This window comes from Musa acuminata, chromosome BXJ2-5 (assembly GCF_036884655.1).
Source record: "Musa acuminata AAA Group cultivar baxijiao chromosome BXJ2-5, Cavendish_Baxijiao_AAA, whole genome shotgun sequence".
In the NCBI taxonomy this organism is placed as follows: domain Eukaryota; kingdom Viridiplantae; phylum Streptophyta; class Magnoliopsida; order Zingiberales; family Musaceae; genus Musa; species Musa acuminata.
Genome location: NC_088342.1, coordinates 9,267,501 through 9,284,951, shown reverse-complemented (window position 1 = coordinate 9,284,951; position 17,451 = coordinate 9,267,501). Strand labels below are relative to the sequence as shown.

The 17,451-nt window shown below is 34.1% G+C and overlaps 1 protein-coding gene across 2 annotated transcripts in view; it reads right to left on the bottom strand.

The window, feature by feature from the left end:
- The window catches only part of LOC103984846 (structural maintenance of chromosomes protein 6B-like), a 28,309-nt gene that overhangs the window by 1,375 nt on the left and 9,483 nt on the right, over nt 1–17,451 (bottom strand). For both annotated transcript variants that reach the window (XM_065108661.1, XM_065108662.1), the window contains exons 5-24: nt 14,584–14,670; nt 14,002–14,322; nt 11,788–11,907; nt 10,431–10,565; nt 9,149–9,225; nt 8,961–9,036; nt 7,544–7,618; nt 7,362–7,466; nt 7,058–7,227; nt 6,843–6,945; nt 5,502–5,614; nt 5,121–5,325; nt 4,922–5,056; nt 4,704–4,818; nt 3,305–3,390; nt 3,135–3,230; nt 2,539–2,675; nt 2,353–2,455; nt 447–526; nt 70–148 (exon numbers count right to left, since the gene is read on the bottom strand). In XM_065108661.1, coding sequence (XP_064964733.1) covers nt 70–148; nt 447–526; nt 2,353–2,455; nt 2,539–2,675; nt 3,135–3,230; nt 3,305–3,390; nt 4,704–4,818; nt 4,922–5,056; nt 5,121–5,325; nt 5,502–5,614; nt 6,843–6,945; nt 7,058–7,227; nt 7,362–7,466; nt 7,544–7,618; nt 8,961–9,036; nt 9,149–9,225; nt 10,431–10,565; nt 11,788–11,907; nt 14,002–14,322; nt 14,584–14,670 — 2,418 coding nt within the window. The remainder of the gene's footprint in view (nt 1–69; nt 149–446; nt 527–2,352; nt 2,456–2,538; nt 2,676–3,134; nt 3,231–3,304; nt 3,391–4,703; nt 4,819–4,921; nt 5,057–5,120; nt 5,326–5,501; nt 5,615–6,842; nt 6,946–7,057; nt 7,228–7,361; nt 7,467–7,543; nt 7,619–8,960; nt 9,037–9,148; nt 9,226–10,430; nt 10,566–11,787; nt 11,908–14,001; nt 14,323–14,583; nt 14,671–17,451) is intronic.

The following is a 17,451-nucleotide window of genomic DNA, read 5'->3' as shown; positions in this document are numbered from 1 at the left end:
CATCACAAAGCAAGAATATGGCTAATACATATGAAACCTGTATATGGCAAACACAAGTAACAAAGTTACCTCCACTGACAGGACCTTTTGTTCATAATCCACCTTAATGTGCCCACTAATGCCCTTCTTCCTCAAATGTCCATTAAACCTGGACAGCCAAGTAACATTTGTCACTGACATCATTACAGAACACAGTCTCATGAACATAGGCAAATTAGCATATATACAATTGTACAGGTCCATAATTATGTATTTACTATTAAAATATAAACATTTTACATCAATTTTTTTAAAAAAAATCTATGCATAGGTACCATGAAAAATTTTGTAGTAGTTATTTAATACACAACCCTGAAATAAAGTTCAGGAATATTTATATATAGATTTCTAAGCATAATTTCTTCAACTTAAACCAACAAATAGGACAATAAGCAAATTGCACATACTGCCAGGTCAATTGCCGCTTTAAGAGCGTTGCATTCCTTTGAAATTTGCACCACCGCAGATCAAGTGCCTTTTGGCATGCCTACGACAAAATATCACTGCAGTTAGTGGAACGCAAAACACAAAAGGCAAAGAGTATAGCACTATTAGTGTTGTTTGATATGCATTATCTAAATGCTTCTCAAAGAACACTTAATAAATTAGCCAAAAAAACTTAATAGCTCTCCCCACCAAAATGGGGCATTGGAGGGAGGGGCAAGTCTTAATAAGCCATTAAAGCAAGACGACGTTCCTACTTATCTAGATGCTTGCCAGAAAGACATCGGCCACACAATATTTAATTTATGTAAAGGCATCATATATCTTACTAAAATAGCCAGAAACACCAAATGCCTTTCTCCCCACCAAAAAGGGGCATTGGAGGGAATAGAGCAAGATGACATTCCTACTTAAATAGATGATTGCTAGAAAGACATCAGCCATGCAATATTTAATGCATGTAAAGGCATCATTAACCAAGTAAACCAAAACTGAAAATATCCAATGCCTTTAGATAACTTAAGGTATTAATGCATGTAAAGGCATCATTAACCGCGTAAACCAAAACTGAAAATATCCAATGCCTTTAGATAACTAAAGGTATCTAAAGGCATATCAGCCAGAACTGTTTATGTATCATATGTATGTATATTAACCTGGCAAACTAGCAAGGCAACAAATAATAGGTTCCATAACTTTCTTCGACTAACAAGGATATAATCCAAAGAAAAATTTAGTCACTGAGTGAAAATTTAACTCATAACATGGCCATTATGGAACACTTCATTGATAGTCAAGCTAAAGCAAGGTGATGGATAGGCATTGCTTGGTTGATAAGATACTAGCAAATCAAACATAAACTGAAAAGCCAGTGCATAGCAATATAGCCAATCAGCAGTTATCTCAAGAACAAAGTTCCTAACGAATACATGAGTAGCAAAACACGACACGGGACACTGACACAACACGACACGGACACAGTGATATGTTGTTTTTAAAAAAATTAGGACATAGATACGGTGAGGACACATGATTTTTAATATATATGTAGATATAATATTCGATTAACATGAGTTTTATAGTATTTATACTTCAATTTTATAAATAATTGAGTGAACAAATGAATATCATTGTACAGGTTGAAAAAATAAAAATCATCAAATAATATTTAACAATCTTCAGATAGAATTGATATATGTTTCTTTGCAACGATCTCTAGATTTCATTTCTAAAGAAGCATATGGCCCTCATGTGAGGGCCACATAAGCAAAACACCACATGCGAGTTTCTAACGTGTGTCTGACACATGTCAGACATGGGCATGTCCACCAAAAGCATGTGTCTGTGCTTCTTAGATCTGCATGCTTGAATATCAATCCATGTGATGATTTTTGCCAGGATCACCTCCATATCGTACAATCTAAGCAACACTTAAGGAAAAATGAAATATTTGCAAAGGCATACAATAAAACATGAAGACCTTTAGACCATTTAGGATGAGAAAAGTAGAGAAAACAGAAACATAAGAATAAAAAGAATTTGATATTTATGGATAGAAAATTTAGGAGAATTAGGAGCCACTAAAAGTGACAACAAAACTAGAGAGAAAAAGTTATTTCTTTCTGCTTAAACAATCCAGGGGCACAGACAATGATCTCTCATTTTCTTTTCAAATTTCTATCGTGACCCTACCTTTTTTTTCCCGCAACACTTTTCCTTGATGAGTACCAAACAGATTGCTATATTCGAATGCATTTCTCCAGAAAAAGGACAAAAGCTTATGATTAACAATAACATGCACAACAAAAGAGCTACATAAGAAAACAGAAGATCCCAGCACAAATTCCTGCTACATAAAATGGAGTGTACATTTAGCTTCTCACGGAGTGCGGCATAGGTTTGTCGTTTTGTCAAAATTTTACGCTCCTTTTTATCATACAATGCTCTAAGATCATCAATGGATTCAGTGTATCTGCAAGAGAAACTAACTGAACTATTACCCCTCTTTAAGGTATCAAAAATATTTATATTGAAAGAAAGTACATCATATGAGACCTTTGGCTCTCATGCTGAAGCCTTTGTTTCAATCTGCTTAACTGGGCACTTAGTTGCACAGGGGTAGACCCAGCAAAGCCTCCCAAAGCTTCCATTTCACACTCAGGACAAATGATGGATGCCTTCCTAAAATTTTCCTGGTGATTCACAAATAATGTATTTCATGAACATTTCACATGAAAAATTTGTTTGACAAAGAACAAACAAGAGAAAGACCAATTTAAGTGGTAGCAGTTATTTGTCATCCATTAGTCTTCTAAAATACAATCTGCGATTAGTGTCCATCAAGACATCTTTAAATGTCAAATTTTTAAAGGAGGCAAAAGACAATATTTGATGTACAAAAGTAAACATCAAATTATTCAAAATTATAGATTAAATACTGTTATGAGACTCTAACCCAAGTAAGAAGGATCATAAGAGCATACTACCAAGGGTAACAATATTTTGTTCATTCTATAAAAAATTGATCCAACCTTATTTTTTTCACTTTTTTTTTTGTCATAGAGTTATCTAATCAAACTTAATAAAGTTCAAGTAAAATAGAATCCATCATTAAACATTTAAGCGGCTATCAACTTGATGAAGCTAATAACCTGCCGTTTCTCTTGGAGTTTTTCACATTCTGCCTCTGCTTCCTTGATATCATGTAGTACTTTATTATGCATGACCCCTTCATAATGAACTTTCTCCTGAGAAGAAACATCAGCTAACTAAGAATTTACAGTTTTGTGTTTGACGTGAGTCAAGCAAAAGGGAAACATACTGCTTCTGCTGACTGTAACTTTTCTTCAGTAGACAATAATTCTCGCTCTGCTTTTTCAATGGCATCAATATCTTCTCTTGCCGAATCTGAATTACATTCAACATATTTTGAAATAGAACTTTAATATGATTGTTTATTGCAACCCATGCTCATAAAAAAGAGGAATAGAGGTAAATAAATCACCAACATGCAATACATTCATAACAGGTATGTGTTCATTTATGAAACAAGATGTAAGGTACAAGAAAATCAAGAATGATTATTAGATCTTCACAAAGATATTAAACCAGAAAAAATTCTTTGAACTATTTTTAAGACAAATCTCCATAAATGAGCTATTTCTATCCCAAGTAATGATCTGATTTGCTATGGCTGGTCGAGAAGAGATTCCATATATGAGCTATTATAACTTACTGTAAGAATATGTTCAAGTTATGAAAGTATGATTAATGTGATGGTATAGAAATAATTCTAACCATGTTAAAGGAAATGAATGATATGAAAGTCTCTCCCAAGAAAGGCAGAAAAATACAAAGGCCTATTGCAAATTAAGTTGTTTGATGGACAAGAACATAGTCGTACAACAAGAATACCAGCCAAACCCTTCTGATCCTACCACATATAAGTACACAAGATATTGAACCCAATAGAGGCATACCGGCATTTCAACAAATATTTCATAGGTTTCAATGATATACAATTTACCATGCCAATTTAAGAGAGGACTGGTGCAGGGTTACTATCTGAGATCCAATTCCTTGATTAGATCATAAGAAAAAACACTGAAACATTCATGCTAACACATGCCAAGACACATTAGCAAAATAGGTGCATGATCACAAATATGTGCATTGGCAAGACATTGTGCATATAATATGCAGCACATAGACTACTTGTACGAGCAAGTTATTTATCATGTCAGGATGTTGCTAGAATGAAATGCAACTCTTCTGGTGTGGTACAGCATGAACAGAAATAATCCATGCTCATTGAGAGACCTACAGCAACTATCAGAAAGAATATAAACAGATGGTACATGGTAAGACATGTGGTGTTATGTAATGTGATCACTAAACTTTTTTCACAGACTAATAAACATACATTGTAACTATAACGCAAAGAATTTTGATTTCCAAGCATAAGAAACACTGAGTAGTACTGAAAATTACCAGTGAAGTCTTTGCTTCATATATCATTATAAATCAAGGACAACTTTGTTACATAAAGCTATTGTTTTGTTTTTTTTAACATCTTCAAATGTTGGTTCTGTTTCCTTCATATCAAATTTAGGCTAAGAAAAACCAATGTGTTGATTTGGGCCTTAATTTGCATGTTAGTGCCCCTTTATTTGGAGCAAATAATCAAAGGACATCAAAGATGAACAGTTTTTCCCTCATACCGGACAAGTCCTTGAACGAAATTTTGAGATCATTGGCTTTTTCTTCTGCAGCAGTCATCTTAACCCTGATTTTCTCTTGTATCAATTCCTTCCCCTGTATCTCAACTTTTGTTTGCTAAAAAAAGAAAAAAAAAACAACAGGCAAGATACAATGAATTCCAAGCAGAAAATTCAGTTACAAAACAAACCATTAGTTGAAAGTGAAACTCGCAACATACTGAAATTTCTTTAAGAAGTTCCTCAACATTTGTTTCAGAGGCAGCAGCATTTTGCTCAGCAGCATAAGCATCCTTCATGCCTTGCAATGCAATTTGCTTAGATGTCAAAATTCTTTCTTCACTTACTCGTCGCTTCTGTGGGAACAAATGAAATGCATTAGAGACAGCACTACCTATCAGATCAGAAAAGAATTAATACCTTAGCACTATGTAATTGGCCTTCCATATCACGAAGCTCTTCCTCAGAAACCCTTTTCCTGCCTTTGCATTCTTGAACATGTCCTTTGACCTTAGAGGCTTCATTTTGAATAGAGTATATTTGGTCATCGACTGCACTGCATAGACGACCAGTCCTACCTCTTCTAGACGGAGGGAGGGTAGTCTGCACAGAACCTCTGGAAAACCTGTCTCACCAGAAAAATGATCTGTCAGTCACAGCAATCTACACTAATGTTTGGAAAATACAATGAGAGACAATGTGTGATGATTCATTTTTCTAACTCACATTAATAGCATTAAAAACTGCAGGAAAAGGAAAATTGGAAAGAAACAAAAATGTGCCACAACAATGAAAGCTTACATCTTATATCCATCAGAAGTGTATACTTCCTTCAGATTTGGGATTCGCTGGTCAAATGCAACAGATTTGCCAACTTCATAGTCTTGAACAAGAACTTGCCTTTCAGCACTACCCTGCACCAGGGAAGAAAATTGACCATAGGACATCTTCTCAGTACATACAAAAGGGGAACCATAAATGACTATTCCTGAACAAGAGTCGGGCAAACATGTGCAAACGTACAAGAAGATGAAAAGCACTGACAAAGAGCATAATGATCAGATCCTCGATCAATTATGAGTTGAGCAATCCAGTAAGCAAGTACTCACACAACTTTAGGAATTACATTTTTTAATCATTAGAACCTGTTGTATAGTAGTATTTACTATGCATTTGTAGTCAAATACCTATGATATGAACACAACTAAATCTATGAATAGTATGGACTATGGAGAAACGATTGGTTTCAATCAGGAACAGACAAAAGTGAAAACATCAGCTTCTTTCAGATCATAAACACAAAATTCAAAACAAACAGTGTAATTATGGTTGCATCCTCCACAAAATGAACGATTTTGATGTATGGAATGAATCTAGAAACCTTCCTCTCTGTTAATAGTATACTAATATTACCTTTGGGGCCATATCACAGAAATTGTGTTCAAATCCATCATTCACTTTTCATCTCATAAATAACTGAGCTTAGAACATGCAATGCATACCCACAAGCACTAAAGTATTGTTTGTTTCTACCCAAGTAACATCTAATATAAATTAGAATGGCATTAGCATAAAAAACTTGAATATAATAAATCACTTGACAACCGAAATGTAGACTTTTGTTTCTTTAAAAAGACTTCTTCTCAAATATATATATCTGAGATTAACCTCACCATAAAAATAATTCTTTAGGCAGCCTTTTATGGTTAACACAGAAATCACTGCCCAGGATTATATCTCACAAAAATCACTGCCCAGGATAGCAGTTTGAAATTTGAATGAAGTAGAACCACAACAATCCATAGCTGTTCTTTTACACAAACCACTATCAACAACAGCAGTTCCTTCAAAATAAAAACTACCTTTCTAAACAAGTTGGGGCCAACCATCCTATCATGCTTGCTTCTCACTAAAAGAATACTCTCATAAAAGTTTTTGTGATGAAACTAGCTTTTGAAATATGGTTCTAGGTTACCTAGGAAAACATAATAAAACATCTAATACAAAAATAATAACACATAAATTAGTTAGATGAAAAAAATATAATAAAGCAGTTAAGGCACTCTTCACATGGTAGAACCATGGCATCTAAGATTACAGAAGAATAACAACAATTTATCAAAGTTCCAAAAATATACTAACCATATCTACCAACACGTTGAATACAGTAGGATTCTCGGTGTGTAAAACAGATAAAGTAGTCGGATGATTTGTCACAGGAAGTGAGTTGTTTGGAATTTTTAGCCTGCATATAATAAGTAAACATGAAAAGACTCCTTTTTACTCTTACATGCTGCAGGAGGGTCATATATATATATATATATATATATAACCTAACAAAAGGAAAAAATAATTACCATGGTCTTGAAAAGTCATAGATGATGATCTGAAGGTCATGGTAGTTTGCTTCTCTAGAACAAGCTCGTAAAAGAAGTGAATCCTTATGGTTGGTGACTATAAAAGCATCTAATAACTTCCCGATAGCACAGTCAACTGCTAAGGCCCATATGTCACCATTAACCAATGTCTGTGTCATGAAATTACAATTTCAATTGCTGGCAAAGTATTTATATTGAAATCACATGAGAATGTTAGCCATATATCACTATGTAATAGTTAAGCTTGAAAAGAACAAAGAATCAATTGGTGGACTCCACGTACGACATGAGCTCCAATTGGACCAATAGGGGGACTTTTGAATTTGTCATGATGTCTATCAATAGATTTTAAAAGCCTAAGCACCTTTTCTCCACCAAAAGCTGTTACCTGAAAACAATAAATGATTACCAAGTAAAAGATGCATCTGTTAGCCAACCAGTATAACACAGTTAAATAAATTGTACTCTGTTTGTTTGGCGCTGCTGAAGCTGGCGTATCTGTGAATGTAACTCACGATATTTTCTCTCATTTTCATCAATCTGCAAACATCAGCTAAAATTTTTAGATAGCCAATGCACGGACCAAAAAAATACAACAAAGTACAAACTAATGAAGAACCTTAAAAACCCAAGACACACAGAGGCGACAAGAAAGAGATGCAACCGCCATTTTGACATGAACTTCTATAACTGCTTGAGCTTTATAATTTAAGAATGAAACATTTCCCTTTTATTGGACTTCTACCTTCACTAAACAGATGTTCCATTATTGGTTTAAAATACCAGTCAAATTTGTAAGCACCAAGCAGTATTTACTGGTCCAACCAAGCACTGGTAGCTAAATGTTGATGAGTACCAGTCAGTATACAACTCATTTTATGTCTTTTATGATCCTAGTCAAAAATACCAAGGATTACAAGTTTGTACACCTCCCAGCATCTCAGGTACCATACAAATTCAATAGGTTGTTGAAAGTTGAAACAACTTTCAAATTCCATCATTGTTATAAACATGGGTTTCTCATATGCTGCATATAGTAATAGATATTATGAGTGCATATTAAAGTGTCAAGATACCAAGAGAAAAGAGAATGTGTAAGAGATGTAACTTAAGTCGCATTATGTACTACATTAACTTACCTAATGCTGTAAGAACTCAGACTGTTAGAAGATAAACAAAAAATAAAAGCAAAAAATATCCACTACTAATAATATTATGATCGATCAGACCACAAAAATGTAAGTTATCAACTCCATAATGATCCTCAATAGACCCTCACATTAAGCCAAACTTCTAACATTCATGTAATTTGCTCCTAAGAAAAGGGAAGAGATACTTGCTTCCAGAAGATGGGTGAGCACCCAAATTGCATTTTTTTTTTCCCCTTTTGTGGCAACCAGCGTAATACATAAAGCATCTTTAACCTGTTTTATATGAATATTTGTCAAGCACCATGAAGTGCCATAATATCTTATGAAGCTAGCAGGTACCCAGAATATTTGTCAAACTCCCTACACGTAGATGAGGATGGGGTACCCAATTCTCAATATATACTGATGTCTTTGCAAAAAACAGGAACTACAGGATCTCTAAAATGAAAGCCCAACAACTTTTGCCTATACTGTTGCCAACTCAGTTCTCACAACCTTCCCTCACATTAGTTTGCTCGTTCACGTACACACTCAAACCAAAAAACTTCGTCCCTGCTCCCTCCCCTGTTTCTTCAGGCCATGAGTCCTCTATCCATCTTTTACTGGGGGAAAGTTTTTGTTGTATATATAATTAGGTAGGCAGATTATGCAGTTTAGTGTCCAAGGAGACACCTACCAGAACCAATATGTATGAACCAAAGGAACATGGAATCTTTATTGCGACAGTCTACCTCTTTAGACATCTCATTCGTAGCATTTCTAGCAACTGATAACTTCTCTGACATAGATAATTCTTCCTCCTGCAACCTGAAACCAACTACAGAAAAATTAAGTGTAAAGAACAACAACCTAAAAGAACAGAATTCTTAACCACAATTACAAGTCCAAACACCAAATAGGAAACATCAAAATTAATAACCTTGTAAAATTTGTATGAGCTATATCAACCTCATTTTGGAGTTTCTTCATTTGTTCTTCAATCTTGGACACCTCAGCCTTAGATTGAAAATCACACAAAGTTACTGATGCCATATTCATGCTAGCTCCATGTTTCCAAAAGCAATGATATATACAAGCAAAGATTGTCAAAGAATTAAAGTTGGCCTACTTTCAGCTAACAAAATCATGCACATAATATATGATTTTAGCTATTAACAAAGCAAAAAAAATACATGGATGAAACTGCCCATGATATGAATCCCTTCGACAATCAGCAAATTTAGAACATCATAACAAGTATCTCACCAGGCTCCAAAATATCCTTGTTTATGCAGATGCTTTCATCAATCAATGAAGCTTATGATAAATTAATTTGTTGTTAAAATGGTGTCCTTGCCCCAGTACTGATTGATTTCATTGAATGTATAATCGAAGGGTTTAACATAGATGATAGATGACCTAGATTTCATCCATTTTTGGTCCTTGAATCATTACAGCAAGGACAATTTTTCAGTTTCAGCGGCTAGAAACACCTTGTATACTTGGTTATTAGTCATAAGCAGATCCAGGTCTGATTTGCAATATTAACAAAAAATATATATATGAAAAGCTTCAATACCTTACGGCAGAAGTAACCAGACTCTGCATGTCCCAACAAGAAAAGGGAAGCGCAAATACGAAATGCATGTAACAGGTATGACAGCACAGGAGGTGCTTACATCCACATAACCAATATAATGGGGCAAAATTACAACCAACAAAAGGTTGTGGGTATAGACCAATTTTATATCTACAGTCTACTTATAATGACATGTTTACACTAGTATACACATAATTATGTATACAACTTTAAACAATGCACAAATTAATAAAAATTTAGCAATGACTAGAGATTTAAATACAAATAAAAAAACTAAAAATGAAGTTATTTGATATATTATGTACAATTTCACAAGAATAAAATAGTTAAAATATCTAAATTTAAGAACTGAACTATCTGACTTAAGTGACATATATTACTTTCAGTTACTTTCTAATGCATCAGTGGTAGTTACTTTCAGTTACATGATATCTCAGTATATTAATGCCGCCCATGTTTCAGCATAAAATGTACACTAAAAGCTTTTGGACACATAAAGCATGAGTATGAAGTTCTACCCTCGAAGTACATCACATATGAAATTTTATGATAATTTAAAGTGGATGTATTCATTTGATCACAAAAAGTATGAGCAATGTATAAGAAATACAGATATGCAAACCTGTGTATTTCTTTTATATTGCTCCTTAATATCATGAATTTGCTGCTCAAGCAACTTTACACGATGAGTCAGTTTCCTAACCATGTTATTTTCTCGAGAATACTCCCCTTCAAGCTCAAGCTTGTCTTTCGTAGCCTACAAAATTAAACAGGTTATAATATATTTTACCAAGATTGTGCATCAGAGCAGATCTAAGGTATCATGATTGGTAAAGCTCAACTTTGCCAAGATTGCAAACAAACAGATGAATGCACCACCAAGAAAAGCTATCATGTGATATAAGGTATGAACAAAATATAGTACAAGAAGAAGCAAGAACATGATGTTTGATGCAGGGTTTCATATACCGATCAGTACAGTGCACACCGACCAGTATCAGACAGACTATGCAGTTTGGTACCAATCGGTGTGTTTTATTATTTTGTATGTTGGTACCGGATTGGTATGGGTCAGTATACTGCATGGTCCACTGGTACTGTACTAGCATGGTAGATTACTGATACTGGCACCAAACAAAGATTCAAAACCTTATTTTAATGAAATTCATATGATTTTCTTTTGTATACATGAGAAGTTGAGAAGAATTAAAAAGAAAATATATTATTTCCTATTTTCCTTTATGTTGAAAAAAGAGTGCATGTTTGTGGTCCAACTAAATGGTTCCTTTAGAAGTAAAGCAAGCAAATCATAAGGCACATCATCCTCCAGGAATGATTCAGTTTAGTCTTCCTAGCATAGGAGGCTAAAAGACTTGATTAGCTTCCCTATATAAAAAGAGCAATAACTTACCCAAAGCACATCATCTTAGCTAAGAAGTATGTAACAATTACAAAGCAATTTGGAACTGCAGGTTAATGTCATGACAACTTACCCAAAACCAGCATAAAAAAGAAATAAAAATTGAGAAAGATTATCATAGCCAAGTGCATTAAACAAATTTAATGAGCAACTTATAATTCAAAAAAAAATGGTCCATTGCAAATCAATTAGAATGCTATCCTGAAGTGTAACAAAAGAAATTTATATAGATCAGCAGTTACAACATATCATGTATCAGAAAAGGTACAGCATCCAGATTAGAAACAGAAGATCTCTCAGTCCAACACAAGAGATGGAAAATGTGCAACCCCAAATAGTTTGGGTCAAAGTCTCATTACCATTGTTGCAGTCTTTTATCGCTAAATACTTAGTAATCATACCAATGAGATAACAGCAAGGTCAAGAACCTTATAAAATTAACCCATCAATTTCCAAGTCAACCAAAAGAAACCAACTAAAGGAGAGAAAAAACTTGATACAGCATCTACAACTGTTTAACCAACAATAGACCGATGATCAATAAAAAATAATTGCATACAGCCGAAAGGCAGTGCTGCAGTTCATCTTTCAATTTTCTTGCTTCTGAAGTCTTCTCCATTAAGTGTGCTATTTCAGCTTTCTTAGAAGCAAGTAATCCCTTCAACTCATCCACAAGAGCCTAACAAGGATAACCAGGAAAAACAATGTCAATGAAATCTTCCAGATAAAATAGAATTAAGTGAGCACATAATATTTTGCAAAAAAAAAACATGATACATTTCAACAAACATAAATATTTATCAGCTTAAACACCTTGAGTGAAAAGTACCTGCAATATAAACAATCACAAGATAGAAAAATAATCCAGAAATAGAACTATAAAATTATTGTTGAAATAGCCAAAACAAGTTGGCTCACAATGACATAAATTAAAAATGCAAGAAATGTATTTTTTTACTCATCCTACTTTAGAAATATTCGACTAATTTTAGATATTAACAGCTACAGCAGACTCATGCTCTTCCACAAATATGGTTATGAATGCAATAATCAACTGAAAGAAAAAAAGACAGGTGATAATTCTCCTTTCTTCCTCTTTTCCTTGGTGATAAGAATTCCTCCAAATTCATATCCTTCTTTTTTTTTTTCATCATTCTTTGCTACTTGTTTACCCTTCCCTAACTTTCCTTGCACTCGGCCACTTCTTTGGGAGAAAGACCACTCTAGTTCTTTTGCTGCTGATAAAGCTAAAGCACATACCTGTAATAACTAGCACACCACAGCCAAACCAACCAAAATAAGTGTGTGAGCTTGTAGATTCAGGTCTTATCAAATCAAATGCAACTAGAAAATTAACCCCTTTGAAACACCTAAATCAACCACAAAGTTCAAAAATTAAAAAAAAAACAAGTCCAAGGTTCAAGTAATAATCCAGACTAAGTGAAAATTGCCCTTTAGTGTTAAATAAAAGCAGAAAGATTACACCATTTAACTAGTGCTTCTCTAGCTTCACAAGAGAAGCAACCTCCCACAAGCAAATTTAGAAGAACACCAAAGTTTTTATTGCAAGAATCAAGGTATACATTTTCAAATGATACCGCCCGGTATGGGCGGTACATACCAGTCCGACAGTAAACTGGTACACGGACCGCTCGCTACCGGGTGGTATATATTTATTTATTTATTTATTTATTTATTTATTTCTGGCTGTTTCAACAATAAAAAAATACATTCTCTCGACGACGTCACCGAGCCTGGGAGAAGAGAGACAACGTCACACTTTTTTTAAAAAAAATTTATATAAATATATATATATATATAAATAGATATATAAATAAAAGATTTTATATATATATAAAGGCGACGTCACACATTTTTTTTAACTTTTATATATAAATACATAAATAAATAGATATAGAAATAAAAGATTATATTTATATATATAGAGAGAGAGGCAACGTCGCCCCGCTTGGGAGAACAAAGGCGACGTCGCCGAAGCGAGAGAATATCTAACGGTATACCGAGCGATATATAGTACCGTACCATACCGAGAGAATATCAAAACTTCGGTACGGTATGATATTTTAATCCTTGACAGGAATAACACAAAAAATATATATATTAAGTGATGCCCAAAGAGGCTTACAATGGCTTTATTTTGTTATAGTGCACATTGGGCATGATTAGAAACCTAAATGGAGCCAATTAAGCCACGGTCTCACTAGACCCAAACAACAACATCTTAATTTTGGGCCATAGATGTCAGACGGCCCTAGCCTGGGAAAGATCAGCCAGAATATGTGTTTAGCACAACCTCATTTGATGTAAACTACCTTAAATCATACAACAATTGAAAATATAACTTGGAGATTACATATGAAATAGTGTAGCATCTAAAAAAAGAGGTCCCTAACAGCTTTTGGTCTCCTTTCAAGTCAACCAAAATGAGAAATTTAATATCATTCCCAAACACAGAAATCACATCTTAGTTCAAGTTTATTAAATGGCAGAAAAAGAAGGCTATCAAACATGACAAAATTCTGCCTGCAAGAACAATAAGGTAATACGCTTTAAGAAAAAACTAACAGGATTACTTTTGTCTGATGTTGTCCTGTGTGAAGAATTCTGTATGACACTATAAGCTAACCAAAAAGGTGAAGGATATATCAGGTGTTAGATAAAGTAAGTCAATAGATCAACACACTAGTATGATGCCTGATAAGTCAAATAACACAAGGCTGAAGGAAAACATTACAGTCAGTGTATAGCTAACCGTATATTTGTCAATTCTTGTTTGACAAGTGGGAATACGTTCTTTAAGCACTTCAAGTTTGACATTTTGCTCCTGGATTTCCCTGTCAACATCATATACCCATGACCATGCCAGCTTTTTTTTCAAATGTTGCACTTCTTGAGCAATTTCTTCTACATGCTCCATAGCCTTGATCTTGTTACGCAACTCATCGAGTTCCCTGATAATGGGCCTTATTGATGACTCTAGTTCATCAACAATCTCATTTGCAGCAGACAGCTCAGTCCTGATATTCTGTAGAAGCTCACTGACTTGTTGAAGAAGTGTAGCTTTGAAAAAGAACTGTGCAAAAAGTATATGTTTATAGAACACTTGAAAGAAGAAATTAAAATAGCTAGTGGAACAGAATCATCACGAAAACTATCACAACATTGCAGTTTATTTCTTCCTTAAATCTAAAGCAATATATACTTTTACATTCTTAAAATAAACATAATCTTAAAAGAAAAACTTCAAACGAACTCATGGAACTAACAGTCGAGGCACAAATATTCACTAAAATTAAATACAATATTATTCACCAAAGTTAAATTCAATATTCACCTTAAATTTGTCTTTATCACTCCCAGAATGTAAAAACTCTCTGCTTTTGTCTTGGCTCATTATGACACATGGATTTTCCACATCAATCTGCAAGAATTATAATATGTCACCTAAGAGTAAATATAAGCCTTCATGAACAAATTATTACCCATATTATACAAATGAGATTTTCAAAACAAGCCATCAAAGCATACAACCATGGGATGGCTTGACTGAAAGATCATCAGCAAGATTACAGGATAAGATTTTCCTGGTTAACCTGCATAGCAATAGTCTGAACAGCAACTAAAGGAAAGAAGAAACAGGGTTATATGTTTTTAATCATGAATTCATATATTGCAGTGTGCCAACTACCAGGTCTACCAACCATATATTGCAACCCATCATCCAATATAGCATGCCATATCAAAGTATATTGATGCTTCAAGTGATATTTGATGGTTTTTCTAGTGATATACTGAAGTATACTATGTTATACCAACATTCCACAACAGATCAAGAGGGGACAGATACATAACCAATATCCAGGATTTAATCCCTTTTCTCCTAACCAATATATGTCTATATGGAAGTACAAAGAGTCAAAGACCAATACAAGGTCAGTATCCAGTATTTAAAATCTTTCTTTCTCCTAACTATTACAATAAAAAAAGAAAGTCTGCATGCTACAAATTGTACCAAACAATGAGTCATTCAGACCAAGTCGAGCTTTCTATTCTTTTCAAGCTAAATCATTAATGTTTCATGGAACATGGATTACTTAACCAACACGAGTTCTACCAATTATTTTGGTCACCATCAAAATCTCTCTCATGCAATAAATTTGAAAACCACTAATTTTGGTTTCTCGATTTCAGACAACGTACAGTCAATATAAACTTTTAATACCAATATGGGACTACTAACCAAAAAGTTTTGATTTTCCAACCAAACAGAAGCAGCACAAACGTGGCTTAATCAGATCTGATCAAGGTAAGTAAAATTGGTCATCAATTCACATTCATATAAGCAGATACATGATTAGATCAACCTATTGTGCATCTGTTAACATTGGCATCCCTCCAGCCTAAAAAATCCCTGATCACATGGAATCCAAAAATGTTTTAGGAATCAAACATTTTACATTGATTTTCACTGTAGTGTACAAGTAAATAAAACACACAACACACTGAAATTCATGAAGAACACAGAATACTTCATGCCAAGTAATAGATAATTATGCTTATTTCCTTTTCGCAAATTATATGAAAGCACATGTTCCACATCAATAGAGTAAAAACTAAAAAGCAACCTGTTTCTTAGAGCATATGATATTTCTTTCCTTTTTATACTGCTGGAGTGTTGCTTAGCTTAAGTTAGCATAAGCATCATCACATGTAGGAGACTGGTGGCCATCTTCCACAAATATATGGAACATCAACTTAAACAAACTGCTTAAGATATATTAATACTACAGTTTAGCTCACATCTTGTTACAAAGATTTAATGTGTCCAAGTCTATAACCACTTCCAGGTAACACCAGCAAAATGTTAGACCATTAGCGCATGGGTAACACCAGTAAAATTTTAGACCATTACCTAGTTATGCTATTAAGTACCGAAAAATAGCATTGAATTTTGTTGCAACGACTCATCACGCAAACTATATGAGAAAATACTCGATAAAATTCTAGTGCAACAATGAATAATTGCATGCAGAGCTCCACCTGCACATGCACTAAGTTACTATGTGGAGAAGTGTACGATATCAAGGTTTTGCTCAATGAGGGTGATAAAAAAATACAATTTTTTTCAATGTTAAAGCAAGCCAAAGAAGAGAACTTATGAAAAGAAGAAATCTTTCTCTACTTTTCTGCATATACATCCATCCAACACTCCAAGCCAAGATAAAATGACTATGAGATTTTCCCAGACCTTTCGGAAGATAATTCAAAGAATATAATTAACTCTTCTCATAGCATTATGAACCAACAAGACATATTTGAAAGTTAAATAATTCATTCGTTAGTTCCTGAGACAAAAAAAATCCCTAAAACTACATCAACCTATACATATATAACGAAGCATTGAAACTAATTATGAGAGCTCCTGCAAATAGACTAAAAACTCTAGTTCCTGATAGTCTGATACTATAGATGACACACAAGACTTTCATTCCGGGTGTTTAATCGCTTCTGATTATTTGATTGTTTTTTGGATATTTCAAGGGCCTATGATAAGGTTGAACAGCCATTCAAGTATCAACTGATGCTGAGGTTGGGGTTTGGTAACAATTAGGTGTCCAAGATAATAAAACACATACAATGTCATATTTGATTCGTATTAATGGCAAAACATGTCCGTCCCAGGACTCCATTAAGGAGATCCTCTGTCTCCTCATTTGTCTTTATTCTGAGCTCACAGCTTGTCAAGCGTTAAACAGACACAAATTTACAGCAACAAAGTAGATTCTGAACCATTACCCACTTTTTTTTTTTTTGCATGTGACAGTATCATTGTTTCAAGAACAAATATAGAAGAGTGTGAACAGATTGTAAATTGATTCTAAACATACGAATTAGAATCAGGGCAAACAACAATAACGTAGAAATCTAAAACTGTTTCTGCAGGAAAGTTTACAATATACTATCCAGAAGGAAATGAAGGTGCAGTTTGTCAGATCTAATGTAACTTATCTAAGATCTGTCTGGGCGCATTAGCAGATCAATACAATACTTTTTCCCTTTTAAAGACTGACAAAATGTGAACTAAATAGCATGGTTTTACATCTCAGTGCCATACCCATTTAGGTAATCTATTAGACCAGTATGATACCAGTGTACCATGTAGTGAGTACACTGACCTGTATTGCTCAGTGCCAGCCAAAAG